Source organism: Mastigoproctus giganteus, chromosome 1 (genome assembly GCF_048544385.1).
Source record: "Mastigoproctus giganteus isolate SK-2022 chromosome 1, ASM4854438v1, whole genome shotgun sequence".
In the NCBI taxonomy this organism is placed as follows: Eukaryota; Metazoa; Arthropoda; class Arachnida; order Uropygi; family Thelyphonidae; genus Mastigoproctus; species Mastigoproctus giganteus.
This window is the reverse complement of record NC_143575.1, coordinates 86,442,973-86,460,991: the sequence shown is the minus strand read 5'-3', so window position 1 is coordinate 86,460,991 and position 18,019 is coordinate 86,442,973. Positions and strand designations below refer to the sequence as shown.

Here is an 18,019-nt window from a genome sequence, read left to right as displayed (position 1 = left end):
AATTTACAGATAATTATGTGCTAAATGTTTTATGAAATAGTATTACAGTTACCAATATTAAGGTGACCTAGAAAAACCAAGGCAATAAAAAAAAAATACATTACTTTGGTTTTGATTTATGGGTCCATGAAATGTTTCGATTTTTCTTTTTCAGAGTGCGTTTTCTATCGATTTTTTAATTTCCGGAATTCGTTTGGTTTTTCCGATTTTCATCTTTGAAAATTGGGCTATTTAACTCATTATCTATTAACTAATATAGTCTCTGTGCTACTGCATATGTTTGAAGGGTGGCGCTGAAAGCTTTGCTGTTTCAGTTACTTCTTCGGAATCGGAAGATAGTTGTGTTTTTATTGGTAGGGTAAAGAGTAGGATCTTGCTTTTCTGTTAGTAGTTCCATGCATGAGAAATATTAGAAGGTTGTGTGATCTGTGGAGGGTGACATGCCAAAAACGAATGATAAATAGAAGTTCGATGAATAGCACAAATTTAGATATTGCTTCAAGTCGAAGACCTCAGTTTGGAAATCGATACCTAACCAATCCAGACCATATTTTTGAGCATAATGCTTGGTAATTATATATCTTTTATCATTAGATTTCTAGTAACGTTATGGGGTAGGAAGCAGTCAAAACGTGGCATGTTTGTAGCCCCAAACTGTCGCAAGCCTGGCTTTAGATTCTCTTATTGTTCAGAAGTCAGCAGCAGCACCATATACAGGGTGTATCTAAATTGGTGTCAAATATTCTAATGGCATATTCCCATCTACCAAACATTAAAAAAAGTTCATATAAACATAGGTCTAGAAACGCTTAGTTTGTGAGGTAGAAGGAATTTTATTGTTTAACTATATCAAACTATTAATAAGCAGTCCAACAGAATAAGTAATGCAATTAAACAAGACAAAAAGTAAACACAACAGAACATTTTGTTACAAAAATTTTTCAAAATGGTTTCCTCCTGCTTCGATGCACCCTCTGAGCCTCTGTTCCATGCTTTGTCATACTCTGTTGAATATACCTGGAGTATTACTTATATTACTTATACGTAATTACTTTTTCTGGGAGCTTCCTCCCCCACACCCCTGCTGCTATCAAGAGAACTTGATACTAACAACTAATACAATAACTGCAACAACAATCAAATCATCAAAAAACCTGAATACAGAAAAACTCACCTCATCAGTCCTGGCATGCTGGGTGGGTTTTGTTTTCCAAACCATACAACATTTTCACAGTCACTCACTCCATTGAGGTTCAACACGGAATAACTAAAAAAAAAACATGAAAACAAATTAAAAAACTCCACAGAATAACAAATAAAAATAAACAAAAAATACAGCAGCAGAGCAAAATATGCTAGCCGGGTGGGTAAAGTGCCTGCCTGTCAACCCAAAGGTCATGGGTTCAATTCCCGGCTCGGGCTTGGATCAAAGTACTGCAAAAACCTTGGGAGGTGCATTGTGGCCACAGAAGCCTATGTGCCAACAACTACCAAAAAAAAAAAAAGAGCAAAATATCCAAGAGCAGCAAGATGGCAACAACTAAACAATAACCGAGCACAATAAAGACTAAACGATGCAAATGATAATTTTGCATTTCCCGCTAAAATCAGAAAAATCAAAAGCAAATTTGCGAACAATCAGAAAGGCAAATTATGCATTTCCAGTAATCAGCCAATCACAGAACTCGACCAGACAATCGCTCCATTCTTCGACCATGCCCACGTGGTGACCAGAGTGTACCCATGTTCTGGAGATCAGCGAATTTCACCTTAGTTTACTGTGAAGTTTAATATTAGTAATAGCAAATAATGCAAAGAAACAAGCTTATGTAGCAGCAATCAAAAGGAAAAAAAAAAAACTTCCCACATTTTTTCTTTGGCCCCTCTAATAATTTGTCTAGTTCCTTCTAAAATTAATTTTTACTACCCACCTCCACAATGGTAGATGGGAGTTTGTTCCAACAATCAACTACCCGCAAAATGAAGAGAAAGTTCTGCACATCTACCTTTCAGTCATTCTCCTAATTTAAATTTGTCCTCTCGTGTAGTGTCTGAGCAAGAGAAAGGATGCCATTGGCATTTAGCTTATTATTATTATTTTTAATGTATTAGTTTTAGTAATCCTAACATAACTCATGTATTTGCTTGTTCTAGGAGGACCCTATCAGGCTTTGTAATCTCCAAAACCAGGCTGCTGCATGTTCTAATAGCAGTAGTACAAGAATCACTTATACCTCTGCCTTCAGGTTTATTAGTCTATTGGTCTGCGTATTCCCCACCAAGCCAGCAGTTCTTCAATCCACCTAAGGACTTGATAGCATCAGCAAATATGCTTGCATCCCTTCTATTTAAGTGTATCCCATCCTTGTAATAATAGTTCCTCCTGTTAACAAGCATAGACTGCACTGAGAAAAATTCTATCGTGTGAGCCTTACATAGTTTCTCCAGGGCCAAACTCATTGAAGAGGCTCTCATCTTGTACTCCCTTGTGTTGTATCCAGTAAGAATGTAGTCCCTTACCCTGACTCATAACTTTTTACTCCCCATTGTTCTGTACTTATTAAGTAAACCCTCAGATTTCCTGTGCTTCATAGGGCCAATGACACCCCAGACAATAGCTGTTTTTGAATGTTTCCTTGATTTCTCCACTGAAAATTTCAAAAATCTCTCAATTTTTTGCACAATTAGAAAAAATCAGTGATTTAAGTTAAACCTGATGAATTCTGATGGGATCCTTCCACTTGTTCAGATTACGAACCTAAGGGGGCATAAATTCAAATTAAGAAAAGACAGATGTAGAATAGATGTGCAGAAATTTGCCTTTAGCCAGCGGGTGGTTAATTGCTGGAACAAACTTCCATCTATCACTGTGGAAGTTGATAGTTGTTGTTGTTGTTGTTAAATTTGTTGGTGCATCAGCAACTTAGGCTATAATGCACTGATTACTGTCTAATATCTTCTTGGTTTGTCTTACACGTGGGAAGTTGATAGGTTGAATAAATTTAAGGAGGAACTGGACAGGCATTTGGAGGGAATGGTGATTTTTTTTTTTTTTTTTGGCTGATGCTGCATAAGCTCATACACTTGCTTTCTTGCATCACATGCCACTACTACTACTACCTAATTATATGCACACGTTGATTGGCATCTATCACGGTTATTGATAATAAGCTGGCTTTACTGCCACATGTTTTCCTCCATTTGGTAACGCTCTTTAGCTTCATGACATTCAAGCATCATCCGGAATCAAACTGTTGACAGGTACTGAATGTTTCGTGCAGTGGGTGGCCCCATTACCATCAGGCTGGCATTTAATTGTTTTCTTGCATCACATGCCACTACTACTACTACTACCTAATTATATGCACACGTTGATTGGCATCTATCACGGTTATTGATAATAAGCTGGCTTTACTGCCACATGTTTTCCTCCATTTGGTAACGCTCTTTAGCTTCATGACATTCAAGCATCATCCGGAATCAAACTGTTGACAGGTACTGAATGTTTCGTGCAGTGGGTGGCCCCATTACCATCAGGCTGGCATTTAATCGTTGGCAATCATTGAAGCACATGATTTTTAAAATTTGCATTTTCCTTGCTGACAGATCTATAAGGAGTTTTAATTTTTTTTAATTTCAAAAATTAATTAAAATATTGTTTTTAATATAAAAAAATGGAATTTTTACAGTTGTGTTCAGAAAAGATTGAAAATAAGTGACACCAAAAAAAGAACAATTTCGAATTATTTTTTGCTGATTTTTCAGATATGGGTGTGTGGGGTCTAAGTGGCCCCATACAAGGAAGAACAATTCTTTTTGTGCATACTGATTGATTAATATCACTAGTACCAATGTATATCAGTTTTGTCCCTGGCAGACAAAATCTTATCCATGGTCTTATTCCGCCTTACAGATTGTTTCCTATTACTCTAACAGTAGATTCACCGACAACAGCTACCTCCCTTGGGACTAGCACATCTACTATGGAGGATCTCTCTGTGTTTTGTGTCGCTTGCGTGTGGCCTCCCGCATTGTGCTGGACAGCTGAGTTTTTGAAGGGTCCCTCTCTTTAATTCATTTGAGGGCATCAATCCCTGTTCCTCAAACCCTTATATAAGCCTATCAGAATGCTCACTTGGTGCTTAAGCTCCTGACACTCTGCAATGAAAGAACAAAAACATCCTCTTTGGCTGTATCATGTCCCACTACAGAGAAGTCCACAAATAGGCAACAATTTGTACAACACATGTAGCAACGATTCACAAGAGAACCACCATTGAATACATTGGCCTGGGCTCTCTCTCTCAGACCACTGTATTCTCACTACTTTGAACTTTTTGCTTTTCTGCTCTTATTTGAGGCATAATTCTTTCTAAATTTAATTATATGTTACCACACGGCCTAAGAGGATATGATACAATGGTATTGCCATGTTTTGTCATGTTGTACATACTACACTATTTCATTCCTTAATAGCATTACCAACTTTCTGATTTCTTAGCTAAAAGCAGAAAATGTGCCTTTCTAATTTCTGGTTGATCAAAAACCAGTTTCCAGTTTTTAATCAACCAATCAATCAAAAAAAATCAATGGTTTCATGGTTATACTGTGTTCTTACAATAGATATTTATATATATATATTGATATATTGAGAATTGCATGTATTTTCAGGGATCATATTGAATGGGATGAAACTCAAGAGAAACAGGCTAGGGAGAAAGTAGAAAAAAATTCTGCTTGTGTAGTTGCAGAAGCAAAACAAGGTGAGTTTCGCCAATCTTTTTTGTTATGAGATATTTAAATTGTGATTCTGTATCCGAATGAACCATCATAATACATAATTTAGAAATCTGTTTCTACCATATTTTCAGCAAATATAGTAGCACCTTGCTCATCTGCATGTTCGTGCTGATTAAAATAAGGTCTGCAGGTTTAAACAAAAACAAAACAAGTCTCCTACTCTCTTTTTAGGTGCATTCACATATGTGCAAACACCTATTGTCTTCACCTGTCTGTTCACTCCTCATATAAAAACTTGACTTCCAATTGGATTTTGATGAAATTTTATATTTTATATTTAGATCTCTCCAAGAGATTTGTCAAGCTGTCTTAAATTTCATTAAAATTGAACGAATAGAAATTATTCAATTAAAACAATTTTTTTTTTAATAAAATTTCAAGTTATCTCTATGCGGAAACGGAAGTACAGTTGACTCGCTTTATGATTGGTTCACTGTATGATCAAATCACTTTACGATGGACTCTCCAAAAATAAAATACTGTTCACTATACAATATGTAGTAAGTGCCAGTATTACAATAGGTTCATGTTCTTCGTGTCTTGGGGACTGCTCGTACTCTATGATCCAATTCACGTCTTAGAAGAGTATAAGTATATAGGTAATTAGAAGTGCTGTACCACTTCTATGTATAACAATTGACTCATTATGTTAGATTCTAATTGGCGAGTACTATGAAGTAATGTTACATCAGAGAATGTTCTAAGGAGGAGGGATGCTTATGTACTAAAAATGAGGGTAAAAACAAGTAGAACTTACCAGTAAATAACTGTCTGGATCAACTGAAACTGGTTCTGTGTCTGTACCTCTCTGGTCCTACTGAGTTCTACGCCGACCGGGCTAGCCGGGTGGGTAAAGTGCCTGCTTGGCAACCTAAAGGTCGCGGGTTTGAATCCCGCCTCGGGCTTGGATCAAAGTACTGCAAAAACCTTGGGAGGTGCATTATGGCCACAGAAGCTGATGCGCCAACAACTACCAAAAAAAAAAAAAAAAACTGAGTTCTACAGGGAGCTTCAGCATTGTATTATCAGAAGTATCTCTGGGAATAATACTTCTGATAATACAAGGAGAACAATTTCATAAGTCAATAGGGTAGATTTCTGTCATGAACAATTCTTCGATTAAAGGACAAGGCGAGGAATGGGCAGTTGAAGGGTTCTCGGTCTCTGGGTTAATCTTCAGCTAGTCAAGAATCTGACCACGACCACAATAACTATAGTCCCTAAGCTGAGCTAAAGCTAAAAGTCCTGTCCTTTGTCACCCACCTGAATATATAGCCCCCCCCCTCTCTATGCCTACACCATATTCTCATTGGCTAGGGTGCTCATTAATGGGTGACTAGTTTCACAGGTATTGTTAGTCAGGGACAAAATATGCCCAAAACAAACCTCATCGCTGTGAAAAATGAATCTCACATCTAGGCGGGATAAAAGTACCAAATATCCCAGCTGGTGTCCGCTGGGCTCAGAGGCCTGATTTCCTGCATAGGAACTGCTTAATGCAATTAACTAGCAGCTATGAGATTCATATTTCACCTTGAAGTCTATTTTGGAAATGCATTACTCGCTCCTCTGAAGAAGATTTGGTCTACAGCTGATAGAATAACATTCAATTCACTGTGTTGTGGCCCACTTAACAAAGATCAGATAGGATTACATTTCCTGTCCTTCACCTAGTAAACTAAAGAAGACTGATAGTCATGGCATCGAATTTCTCACTACACATACAGTAGTGGACAAAACGTATGGGGTGACTTGGCTAAATAATAGCCATTTAAAGCAAGCATAAGGTGAGAATTCAGCTATTCTACAATATATTTGTACACCGAATTCTACTGTACATTGTTCATAAAAATGTTTGCATTTGTTTAAACACTCAAATATATTTTCTATTACATTTTCTTCCTGCTGAAGGCCTCTACGCAAAATTTCAAATGCTGCCAACATTCCATGTTTGGAAGGTTTAATATTGCCCTCATTTTTCATCCAATTCATCGTCAATATTGTCACTATTTCTTTAAATACTCTCCAAAATATTGGAATCACTTGGATATTCAGCTACTATGACATCATTATCAACTCCTAAAAATTCATCAAGAACAATTTCTCCACTGATCAAACCTCACTTGGAACTCTTCCCAAGATTGCTCAATGTCTTGTAGTAGTTCATCCCTGTTAATTGGCTTTTTATCAAAACCTGCTTTTGCAGATCAATTCTTAATCGTTGTTTCCGTCACATCTTGACTCCACACTTCTGCCTGCTTTGATATACACAACTGCAAATCTATAACAGAATCTATAGGTTGGTTGGTTTCTATTCTTAGTATAATATTTTTCAGTATGCACCTTCGGTAGTGCATTTTCAAATCCTTGGCCATTGGCTGCAGTTTTGATGAGGTATTCAGAGGGAATAAAACAAGCTTCACGCTTGTAAGCTTCGAAATTACCAAGTGAAGGTGGGCAGTGCAGTTATCAACAATCAACCTGATTTTTCTGTTTTCTTTCATCTTTCTATCAAAATTTAAAATCCACTGTTCAAAATTTTTTTTAAAAAACTGTTTCTTTCCAATGGGTATAGTCTTCTTCGATTGTAACTCCACTTTCTGATGAAAGTGGAGTTACAAAACAAAATAACTTTCGAGTAGGCCATGGCACTCTTTAAATTTGTCAAGCCAACCAGAACTGGCTTGGAATGTTTTATGCCCCAGAAAAGATATGTTCTCCATAGCCTTTTCTTTTATTAATGGCCCTGATATTGGCACATCTTGGTCTCGAATCAACTTCATCCACTTAAAAACCTCTTTATACAGGCATAATTTTGCACGCTTCTGACTGGGTCCCGTTTCCTCAAACAGTTTGAAAATTGAAACACAGTTTTTCAGAATGGTTAACACATTACTGGCAGGAATATCAAATTTTACAGCATTTTTTTTTTGTTTTTTTGGTTGATCTTTAGAATAGAGTCCCCTCTCCAGACTGCCTCATCCTTAGGGTGTTTATCCCTCCTCCTGTTGTTTTAAAGTAGAAAACCAGTTCCCAATTTTAAAACAGTGGCAAGTGGGGGATAAACACCCTAACTAGCACTACCGTAGCGAATTAGGCATGTCAATCACTGCCTTCTCGCCGCCATTTTGGAAAGGGAACCATGTTCTAAAGTTTTACCTTTTTTTTTTTTAACACCCCGATCTACACTATTAAGCACTTCCACTTTTTTACACTACACTCAAGGATTTCCTCTTAGACACTGTAAGGTTACTTGCACAGCATTTAAAACAAAGCTGAAATTAGGAACCACTTGTACCTACCGTGTAAACAGAGACAGATGAATTTAATGAAAGTGTGGATGACTCATTTCTTCGAAACAACAGATGAATTTCCAGGATGAAGGAAAATCACTCTCTCCTAATAGGATGTTTACAGTAGAAAACAGGTTGATCAGACCCGATGTCTGTGTCGGGAATATGCCTTAATCTTTGCCAACGGCTGTGGACACATAGGTAGCAGTTGACCAGCACGACTTCTCGGTACAGTAGTATTTAGGATGTATAGGTTTTACTTCTGCTGGGCAAAGGCCTCTCCCAAAACCTTCCATCTTTTTCTATCCCGAGCCGTGGTTGGCCAGTTTCCTCCTGCAGGATTTTACAGACACCACTAAATTGTAAAATGTTTTAGCTCTTAATTCTTAATCCTTTTAGCTCTTAATTTGTGCTTTCTACAGCATCAGCTCTATTGCCTAAAGGGCCGAGGTGTGAGAAATGCATACCCGGGTCTGTTGAAATTATTTTGTTATATGGAAATTTCCTTCCTTGTATGGAAATTATTTTAATGTAATGACCAGGGTGAAATCAAAAACATTCACTACATAGAAAAATTCGCTATGTTGAAGTTCATTAAAGAAAGGTCCAACTGTATATATTTCGAAAACACGAAAATGCACATTGCTGACTGAGACTTTGTTGTGCAGATAATGCTCTCAAAGTGCCCCTAATTTGTAACATAAAATGGAGTGAAGTGAGACAGCACAGAATAAAAATTATATAAATAAGGAATTCATCCACTGGAGTCTGATCAAATTAGGAATCATAAGCCCTTGGTGACCAAAAAAAACTTTAATATAACATTTCAATAACTTCTAAACCCAGCTATAGAGATGAATTTGAGGGATCTAGTCCTTATCATATCACCTCGATCACAAAGTATTTATTAAGTTAAGAACTAAACAACTTGAAATCAACCATTAATACTTGATTTCAGTTGATTAATGAGATTGATTAATTAGGCAGTGGCGGCAGGGCACCTAACACTCCCTTGAAAATGAAGTGCCCACATTAACTGTTAATCAATGATTAAATTTTTGAAATTTTTTCTACCTTCCTATTTTATTGAAATAGTTTCTGTAGTAATGTCCTTATGATTTTTATATAGAAATTTGGCTGAGAAATGTCAGGTGCCCCCAACCACCAATTTTGTAGCTATTTGGATTTTGCTTGATGAATGTCTTGGTACCAGACACGTGCTGATGCTTTGTTTGATTAAAGTTTCAAGTTACTTGTTTTTCCTCTATCACTAGATCAATAAATTTACCGTCAGACCCTAGTTTTTTTGGGTTTTTTTTTTTTTTTTTTTTTTTGAAAGATTTATTGCTTTCACAGCATAAAGATAACACTAAAACCCAGTATTCTCTGAAGATAACTGCTACTCTTTTGGTAGCAAGATAAGTAATTTTAAAGTTTTTAATTTGAAATAAATTTTGAAATAAGTCTGGAAATAGAAGTAACTCAGTATTGAATATACATAATGTTTTCTACTTTTTTTAATGATATTTATATACATAAACAGAAATATATGCGCATGCACAGTTTGAAATTTTGCATAGTTTGATTTTTAAATTGGAAAATGGGAGAGATTATGAGACTGATGTTTCTGTTTTATGTCTAGTATATATATATATATATATATATATATATATATATATATATATATATATATATATATATATATATCTGTCATTTGCAAGTGAAAACAGCAGATCTCAACAAGTATTTGTTTATAGTAACAAGCATTTGCTTATTTATAACAAATTGACTATACGTTATTTATAATCACCCTATATAGTGCTCTCCATTGCTTTCTTAGGAAACAAATAAATTTGTATTATTAATGATTAAAATGTGTGAAAATTTTCAAAATCTTCATTAAAAGATGCTTGTTATTAATTCAAATTTGCTTGCTTCAATTTTTTTTTTTTTTTTTCTTTTAGAAAAATTAGAAAAGGAAGCTAATATACAGTGGGATAAATTTTATTGTATTCATAATAATCGCTTCTTCAAAGATCGGCACTGGCTGTTCACAGAATTTCCTGAGCTAGCTCCCTGTAGTTCCAATGTTCCTTATGATGATTGCATAGCAGAGCCTAACAGGATTCATAATTCTGGGGATACAAAATGTCTTTCTACTGCGTGCAATAATGGAGAACCTTGTAATAAAAATTGTGGTCAGTGTTCTGAACCATCATTAAAAATTTTAGAGGTAGGTTAACGTGTATGATGCAATATTTGGGTATCAATAGAATTTAATTTAGAATTACAATTTATCCAAGATCTTTTGATCAAAATTCCATGATCCTCTTAACTCAGCAGCACAAGGGCTTAATCCACCCTTCCTTCAAAAATATCTGGTTTGTATTAAATTGCAGTTGACGATTAGTGGTTCTTCGTCTGTCTGGCTTTCTAAATGCTCAAACTACAGTAGCTTTAGAATTTGTTTATGTAGTTAAGTGTGAAGCATGCTTATAGACAAAGTACTCCCTAATGTGGTTCTGTTGATTCCTTCTTTTTGCTGCTATATTCAATTCAGCAAAATGTAAATAGCTACATTTCTTGCTAGCAGCTGCTGTCACTACAGAAATTATTTACTCTTTGTTTTATATTTATTTATTATATAAAATGGTTTATTGTCTTGGTTATTGTTATTATTTATGTGACCCTGGTTATTGTTATTATTTATGTGATGCCTAATGAACATAATATATGCTGTCTGCCGCCTGTTGAGGAGTTCTGGTTTCAGTGTCTTGCCGATGACTGGAGGAATTTCTAGTCCTCTTCATTAAGGCTTAGTTAAAGCTGATCACAGAGAGTGTGGGGTTTCCTCTGTGAGTAATTCTGGATTTTTCATCCTGTTAATACACACTTCTGCAGACTTGGTTGGGGGGTTGTTATTGTCAATATATATATATATATATATATACATTTGTATATATACAGCAGAGTCCTAATTATCCGAGGTAATGTGGACTGTGGGAACCTCAGATAATCAAAATCTCAGGTAACACGGAATGTTATTATTAAATTAACTGGATTTGAATACATTAATGTGATGATGTACACTATATTTTCAGGTTAGACCTACTTATTGAACATAATGACTTTTATCTTATACAATAAAACACTTAATTTTATTTACAACTGCTTTATTACAAAAATTTCAAAAATTAAAAAAAAAAAAAAAAAAAAAAATACAGTCATTAGCACTACACCTTAATATTATATAAAAAATTCCTTAATGGGTTTCTGTTTTGTAGAAGTGCCTCGCTTTTTTAGCTGCTATGTTTTGTAAGCGCCTAAGTAACAAAACATCGGCAGGTGTGTGGTATCCTCCTGCTGTACAATATACTGTAAAGCTGACTCAATAGCATTTAGATGTTCTGTGTGTGTCATTTTTGTGCACTCTTCATTATCATCTTCACTTTCATCATTTTGTTTGTCAACAAGCTTTATGATCATGCCATCATTCATTTCCAGCTGCTCATCAGAATTCATCCACTCTTTAATATTCTCTGTATTAAGAGTGTCTGAAACAGGAAGGTTATTGGCTAGTTCTAAAAGGGTTTCTTTAGCTCTTTCATCTTCATTTGCCATCTTGTTCTCGTTGGCTTCATTTTGGAAGCATAAAATTTTTGCCTGTTTTCAAGATTTTGAAGTAGACATTTTAAGAGACATTGCCTATAGTTGTGTTTCAAAGTCTCCAAAACACCTTGATCTAGAGGTTGAAGAAGGGATGTCACATTAGGTGGCAAAAACAGACCTCTGATGTCACCAAAACTAGTTCACTTTCTTCTGGATGGGATGGAGCATTGTCTAAAATTAAAAGTGCTTTATGGAGAAGTTTCTTTTGGTTCAAATATTTTTTGTGCTAGGGACAAATCCTTTGTGAAACAAACAAACTTTTAAACTTTCAAAATTTTAAACAAACTTGAATCCATCCATGCATGTTTTTTTTTTTTTTTATTTGCATAGTTAACAGGAAAACATTTTACATTTTTTAAAACTTAAGGGTACTCTGACTTTCCAACGAGAGTTAGTTTAAGCTTATGACCCCCTAATGAATTTGAACATGCCAGTATCATCATTCTCTCCTTGCTTCATTTATAACCAGCAGCTGATTTTTCTTTCCTAGCTGCAAGTGTTTTGGATGGGAGCATTGTATAATTCAGGCTTGTTTCATCACAACTGTAAATTTGTTCCAAATTTTCTTCTTGAATAATTTTTGCTAATTTAGCAGTAAATGTATTTCTTCTGTACTAGCTGATAATTTTTCTCCAGTGATGTTCACATTTCTAACTCCAAACCTTTTTTCCAATCAACTAATGCTTGCGGTAAATTGTTCTTCCCCTTCGTTAAAATGCTTATGAAATTCTAAGGTCTTAGCATGTAAAATCATTCCAGAAATTGTGCTTATTTTGTTTCTCATCTGTGTGAACCACCAAAAAAGTTTCAGAAATTTGTTCAAATTCTCCTTTCTTCATTGTTTTTCTATTCAAATTTTTGCTATCACATACAGATGCTTTTTGTGAACATCATTTTTCAACACCTAAGTCACTAGCCACTTTTTTTTTTTTTATTATTTATCCTTGATCCAAGCATTTGATTGCATTCAACTTCATATCTAAAGACACAACAACATGCTTCCATTTTCCACTCATAGTTCTTACACTAACCCTAATAACATAGATGAAACATGACAAATAAAATTGGAAATTAGAGAGTAAAATTTTAAAATCTTCTTTATTTCTTTTTTAATAAATCTTTATATCGTTTTTATTAAATCTTTAAAATTAGAGTAAAAAGTCACAAAATCAACAAACATAAAAGATCAGCACAGCTCAACAGTCAGCTGGTGTGAGTTCCCGCTCACACCAGTTGACTGAATTATGTACTGTTGTCTTTGATGACAAAGTTTATACCATTTTTTGACAATTCACCTCGGATAATGCAGAACTCTGTACCGAACTACATACTGTTGTCTTTGTTATCAAAGTATATACAACTTTTCGAACAATTCACCTCGGATAATGTGTAATCTCAGTTAATCAGGACTCGTGTGTGTGTGTGTGTGTGTGTGTGTGTGTGTGTGTGTGTGTGTGTGTGTGTGTGTGTGTGTGTGTGTGTGTGTGTGTGTGTGTGTGTGTGTGTGTTATATAAAGTGATTTCTTGTCTCAATTAATATTATTGTTATTTTACTTTTTATATTTATATTATTTATCTAAAAACTGGTACTCTCCAGGTCTGTAGGATGAAGAAAATTAATATTTTTAAGACTTTTCTGCAATCCATAATATTGCAGTAAAATTGACACCAGCGATTCATAATTATCTTCTTACTTTTTCCCAAGAAATCCATGCAGAACTGCCTTAAATGATTGCCAAGCTTCTAGTTCAGTATCCTGTAGCTTTGTTTCAAATACATCATCTTTGAGAGTTTCTTTTTAATCAAAACTTTATAAGCAAAAATAGAACTTTTTTTTCTTGTTTAATCAGTGAAACATTTTATATTACTTCTCCCTGCCTGGTAAAAATTCTCTCTTTTCCCACTGCTGCATAATATTTTTCTATTGCACAACTGTCCCACAAACAGAAAACAGTAGTATTTTGTGAAATCTCCCTGTAGACCAGTGAGTAATACAGTCGCCTTAAGGTCACTATGGATGTTCCAAGCGAAGTCGTGGACTTTATTGCACTCAGGAAATTTGATATACTTTTATATGTTTCTTTCAAGCCAATAGCTTGAAGTAGAGGAACTGATGTAAATGCATTTCCATTGTGCAGCAAAACTGCTTTTAAACTTAATTTTGAGGCATCAATAAGTATATGCCGTTTGTTAATATTGTGTTATGACAAGTCATTCAGAAAACCACTAATATCTTTACCAAAACACATACTGTCTGCCATAAGGAAATATTTTTAAAACATTTTGTGATTTTTCGATATACTGTAATTGTAAATTCTTCTGTTGTAACATAGAACCAAGGAGTTAATAAGTGGTTTTTTTTAAATCACAAACTAAATCATTCAACTCTTCTTGCTTAATTCAGTGTGACATATTATAATTTATCATATGGGGGAACAGACTAGAGCAATAGAGACCACAGACTATGAAAATCTGTTGTAGCTGAACACTTCTAGGAGGAGAACCACTAAATTTCTCCAGGCAATGATACCATTGTTGATCATTTGCATAGGTATTGGAACCAGAAATGGCTTGAGAGCTTGAAGATTTGTTCTTCAGAACATAATGCCATCAATAGAGATAGTCTGTATTCACTGTCTCTTTGAAACTGTAATTCTTGGATGGGATAAATGGTTCTGCATGGCATGCTCCCAAGCCATTTCCAGCCTCCATGCACATGTGGAGGATAATTCCTATGCTCCTGCAGTAACATGTGTCATGATCCTGCTGATGTTATTTAAGGATATGCCATGACAGTAAAGCTACAGTGTTGTTTTAATGCTTTTAATTTATGTGTTTGTGTGATGAATTGAGCCAGAATGAAAGTAGCTTTGCCAAAGTTAATTATTTAGACTAATTATGATTAGTTCCCACAGGGTAATAAAGCAACACTATTGGGTATAATGCTTGAATTTTAGTTCAGTTTGTTTGGTGACCATGTGTTGCAGTTCATTATTTTTGTACTCTCATTTTAGAAACAAGAAATATTGAATGAAGTATAATTCGAATGCTTTAAATAAAGTGGTATACTTCTACTTTATTTCAAAGTGCTGCCCAAACATAAGTAGTAGTAATTTTGAATGAGGCATTCACATTCACAATATCTTGTTCATCAGCTGGTAAGTGAAGTGAACCAGATGAAAAGAGGTGGGCAGGCCTTTTTAAATCTACACAACCTAACTGTAAGTTTAAGGACTTCTTATGTGCTGTGTTATAATGACTAAATATATTAAAGTAGCACCACTTAATTTTCAGCACTCATCTCTTGATGAATCTGCTTGGATGTGATGAGATTATAGAAGGCACATAGTTAATAATAATGAGAGACTTACTTGTACTAAATCATTACTGAAGTCGTGGTTCAATTTAAATTTTAAAAATTAAAACATGAAATTAATTAAACCCATTAAAATATACGCACAAGAAAGGGAATGTACATTCCATTTCACGGTTGACAATTAAAATCATAAAGGTAGGAATAACCTTGAATAGATTAATTATTAATGAAAAGACAATAGTTGTGCACGAGCAACTTTTGATATTCGTCTTCAGTTAGGTTTGTGAGAAGAGGAATGTGAACATTACTAATAAGAAGAGCTATTACCCGAGATGCAATTCAAAGCACGTGGGAACTTTATTTGTGCCAAGTCCAAAATAGGGGAGAGGTTGATTGGGAGTTTTGTGTTTAATACGTTCAGTGACGTGTCGATGAAACCATTCAATAACTATTGGAGAATTGGAAAATTCTTCATTTTGGAGAATTTTATAATTAGATTCCAATTTAATTATAGTAATAGCTGAATCAATCAGTGGATTATGATTGTGGGAATGAACATGCTGTGTTAACTCCGTACTAGATAGGTTAGACTTAAAACTATTAAAATGGTATTAAAGATTTTGGAAGTACTAGATGACATTCTTCTAATTGGTGACACGGAAACTATCGATATATTGCTTAACACATTCAACACAATATACGAGAGACTAAAGTTTACCCTCAAAATGGAAATAGGTAATTTAATCAATTTCTTAAGCCTTCCCATCATTTATAAAGTGGGCACTAGATTAGGTACCAGGATGTACAGGAAAAAAACACACATGGGTAAATTTCTACATTTTCATTCGCATCATCCCCTATACATTAAAGAAGTGGTTCTTTTTAACCAGATCCATAATGCCGTTAAATATAGTTATACACAGGATGATTTTGGCTTTGAACATAAATACCTCGCAGAAAAATTCTTAGATAGGAAGTATCCACTACGGTTGATAAATAATACCACTGTCAAGGTTAATAACAGAATTAATAACCCACGTCAATCATCATGCAACAATCATCATGATGGGAAACTAGGAACCCAAGTCATTCTCCCTTACCACAGGCAATTCATGAAATGTCTTCGGCATGTCTTTGCAAACACAAATATAACCATAGTTTTTTCGTCATATAATAAACTAGGTTCCAAATTCAGTACATATAGAACAACACACAAATACACTACACAGGATTATAATAATATTATATATCTAATTCAATGCCAAATTGACTGTAATGCCTGTTATATTGGGAGCACCACAACTAAATTTGGTACTTCCAAAATCTCTAATACGTGCGTGCGACTTATCATTTTAATAGTTTTAAGTCTAACCCATGTAGTACAGAGTTAACATAGCATGTTCATTCCCACAATCGTAATCCACTGATTGATTCAGCTATTACTATAATTAAATTGGAATTTAATTATAAAATTCTACAAAATGAAGTTTTAGTTATTGAATGGTTTCGTCGACACACGTCATTGAGCGTATTAAACGCAAAACTCCCAATTAACCTCTCCCCTATTTGGGACTTTTTGGCACAAATAAAGTTCTCACGTGCTCTGAATTACATATCGGGTAATAGCTCTTCTTATTAATAACGTTCGCATTCCTCTTCTCAGAAAGCTAACTGAAGACGAATATCGAAAGTTGCTCATGCACAACTATTGGCTTTTCATTAATAATTAATCTATTCAAGGTTATTCCCACCTTTACGATTTTAATTGTCAACTGTGAAATGGAATGTATATTCCCTTTCTTATGTGTATACTTTAATGGGTTTAATTTCATGTTTTAATTTTTAAAATTTAAATTGAACACAACTTCAGTAATAATTTAGTACAAGTAAGTCTCTCATTCTTATTAACTATGTGGCATCTATAATCTTATCACATCCAAGCAGATTCATCAAGAGGTGAGTGCTGAAAATTAAGCAGTGCTACTTTAATATATTTTATCTACACAACCTTTGCCGCAAATTTTCAAGCAGGTCTTTATTCTGTTTACAGTGTCTGTGCTTTCCTTGTAGTTTTGAATAAAGAACACAAGACACATTAAAAGAGATATTGAAGTATAAATTGAGTCTCTTCAAATTGGGTTCAACAAATGTGTCTTTGGCAAATAAATACTTTAAAATCTGTTCTGAAATCTAGTATCTCACCAAACTATAAATGAGTGTGTGAAAAGGCGTTTCTTGGAGATTTCTAATTTAAATGGATATACCTTTATGCTCCATTATGCTTTGGAAAGAGCAGAATGTCAGCTTAATTTTACGAGGCCCTTTTGTCATCTAAATGAATGAAATAATTTCCTTTGCATCCTGTTAGCCAAAGTTCTAGCTTGTTTTAGTAATATTGCAACTCAGAGGAAAATCAGCATCAAACTTCTTCCATGTAAACTGTCACAATTAATAAACAAAACTTTTTAGCCCAACTATCAGTTTTATCACTGTGTTTATTTATTTATTATTATTTATTATTTATTTTTTTTCAAACTTAATTAAATCTAAGCTATCTCCATTGAAGCTTTGTTTCTCTATCCTCTTCATAAACTCTATCCTCTTCATATGTATGATGATGCTCTGACAATATGCTATCTACTATGGGCGCCTCCGTAGCCAGGTGGGAAGGAGCAGCAGTGCATAGCACACGCTTCTTGATTAGACCGGGGTTCGAGCCCATCACCACCAAATACGGAGGATGCGGAAAGGTCATTCAGGGAATGACCACCGCATATCCTGGAGCAATATGGCCTTAGTTGCTAATGCTCCTAAAAACCAAATAACAAACAGCTATCTACTATTCACATGTAAGCTGCAAATTCCATTGTTTGTCAAGCAACTTTGCTTCAAAAAACAAATGACATTACCACAGGTTTTAATTACAACAATCAACACAAAT

General features: G+C 34.7%; 1 protein-coding gene across 1 annotated transcript in view; it reads left to right on the top strand.

Annotated features, from left to right (window-relative positions):
* The first annotated feature begins 331 nt into the window (after positions 1–331).
* Positions 332–18,019, top strand: part of Mettl2 (methyltransferase-like protein) — a 43,128-nt gene continuing 25,440 nt past the window's right edge. The window contains exons 1-3 of the mRNA XM_090380899.1: positions 332–569; positions 4,672–4,763; positions 10,058–10,326. Of these exons, the coding sequence (XP_090237025.1) occupies positions 400–569; positions 4,672–4,763; positions 10,058–10,326 (531 nt within the window). The 5' untranslated portion in view covers positions 332–399. The remainder of the gene's footprint in view (positions 570–4,671; positions 4,764–10,057; positions 10,327–18,019) is intronic.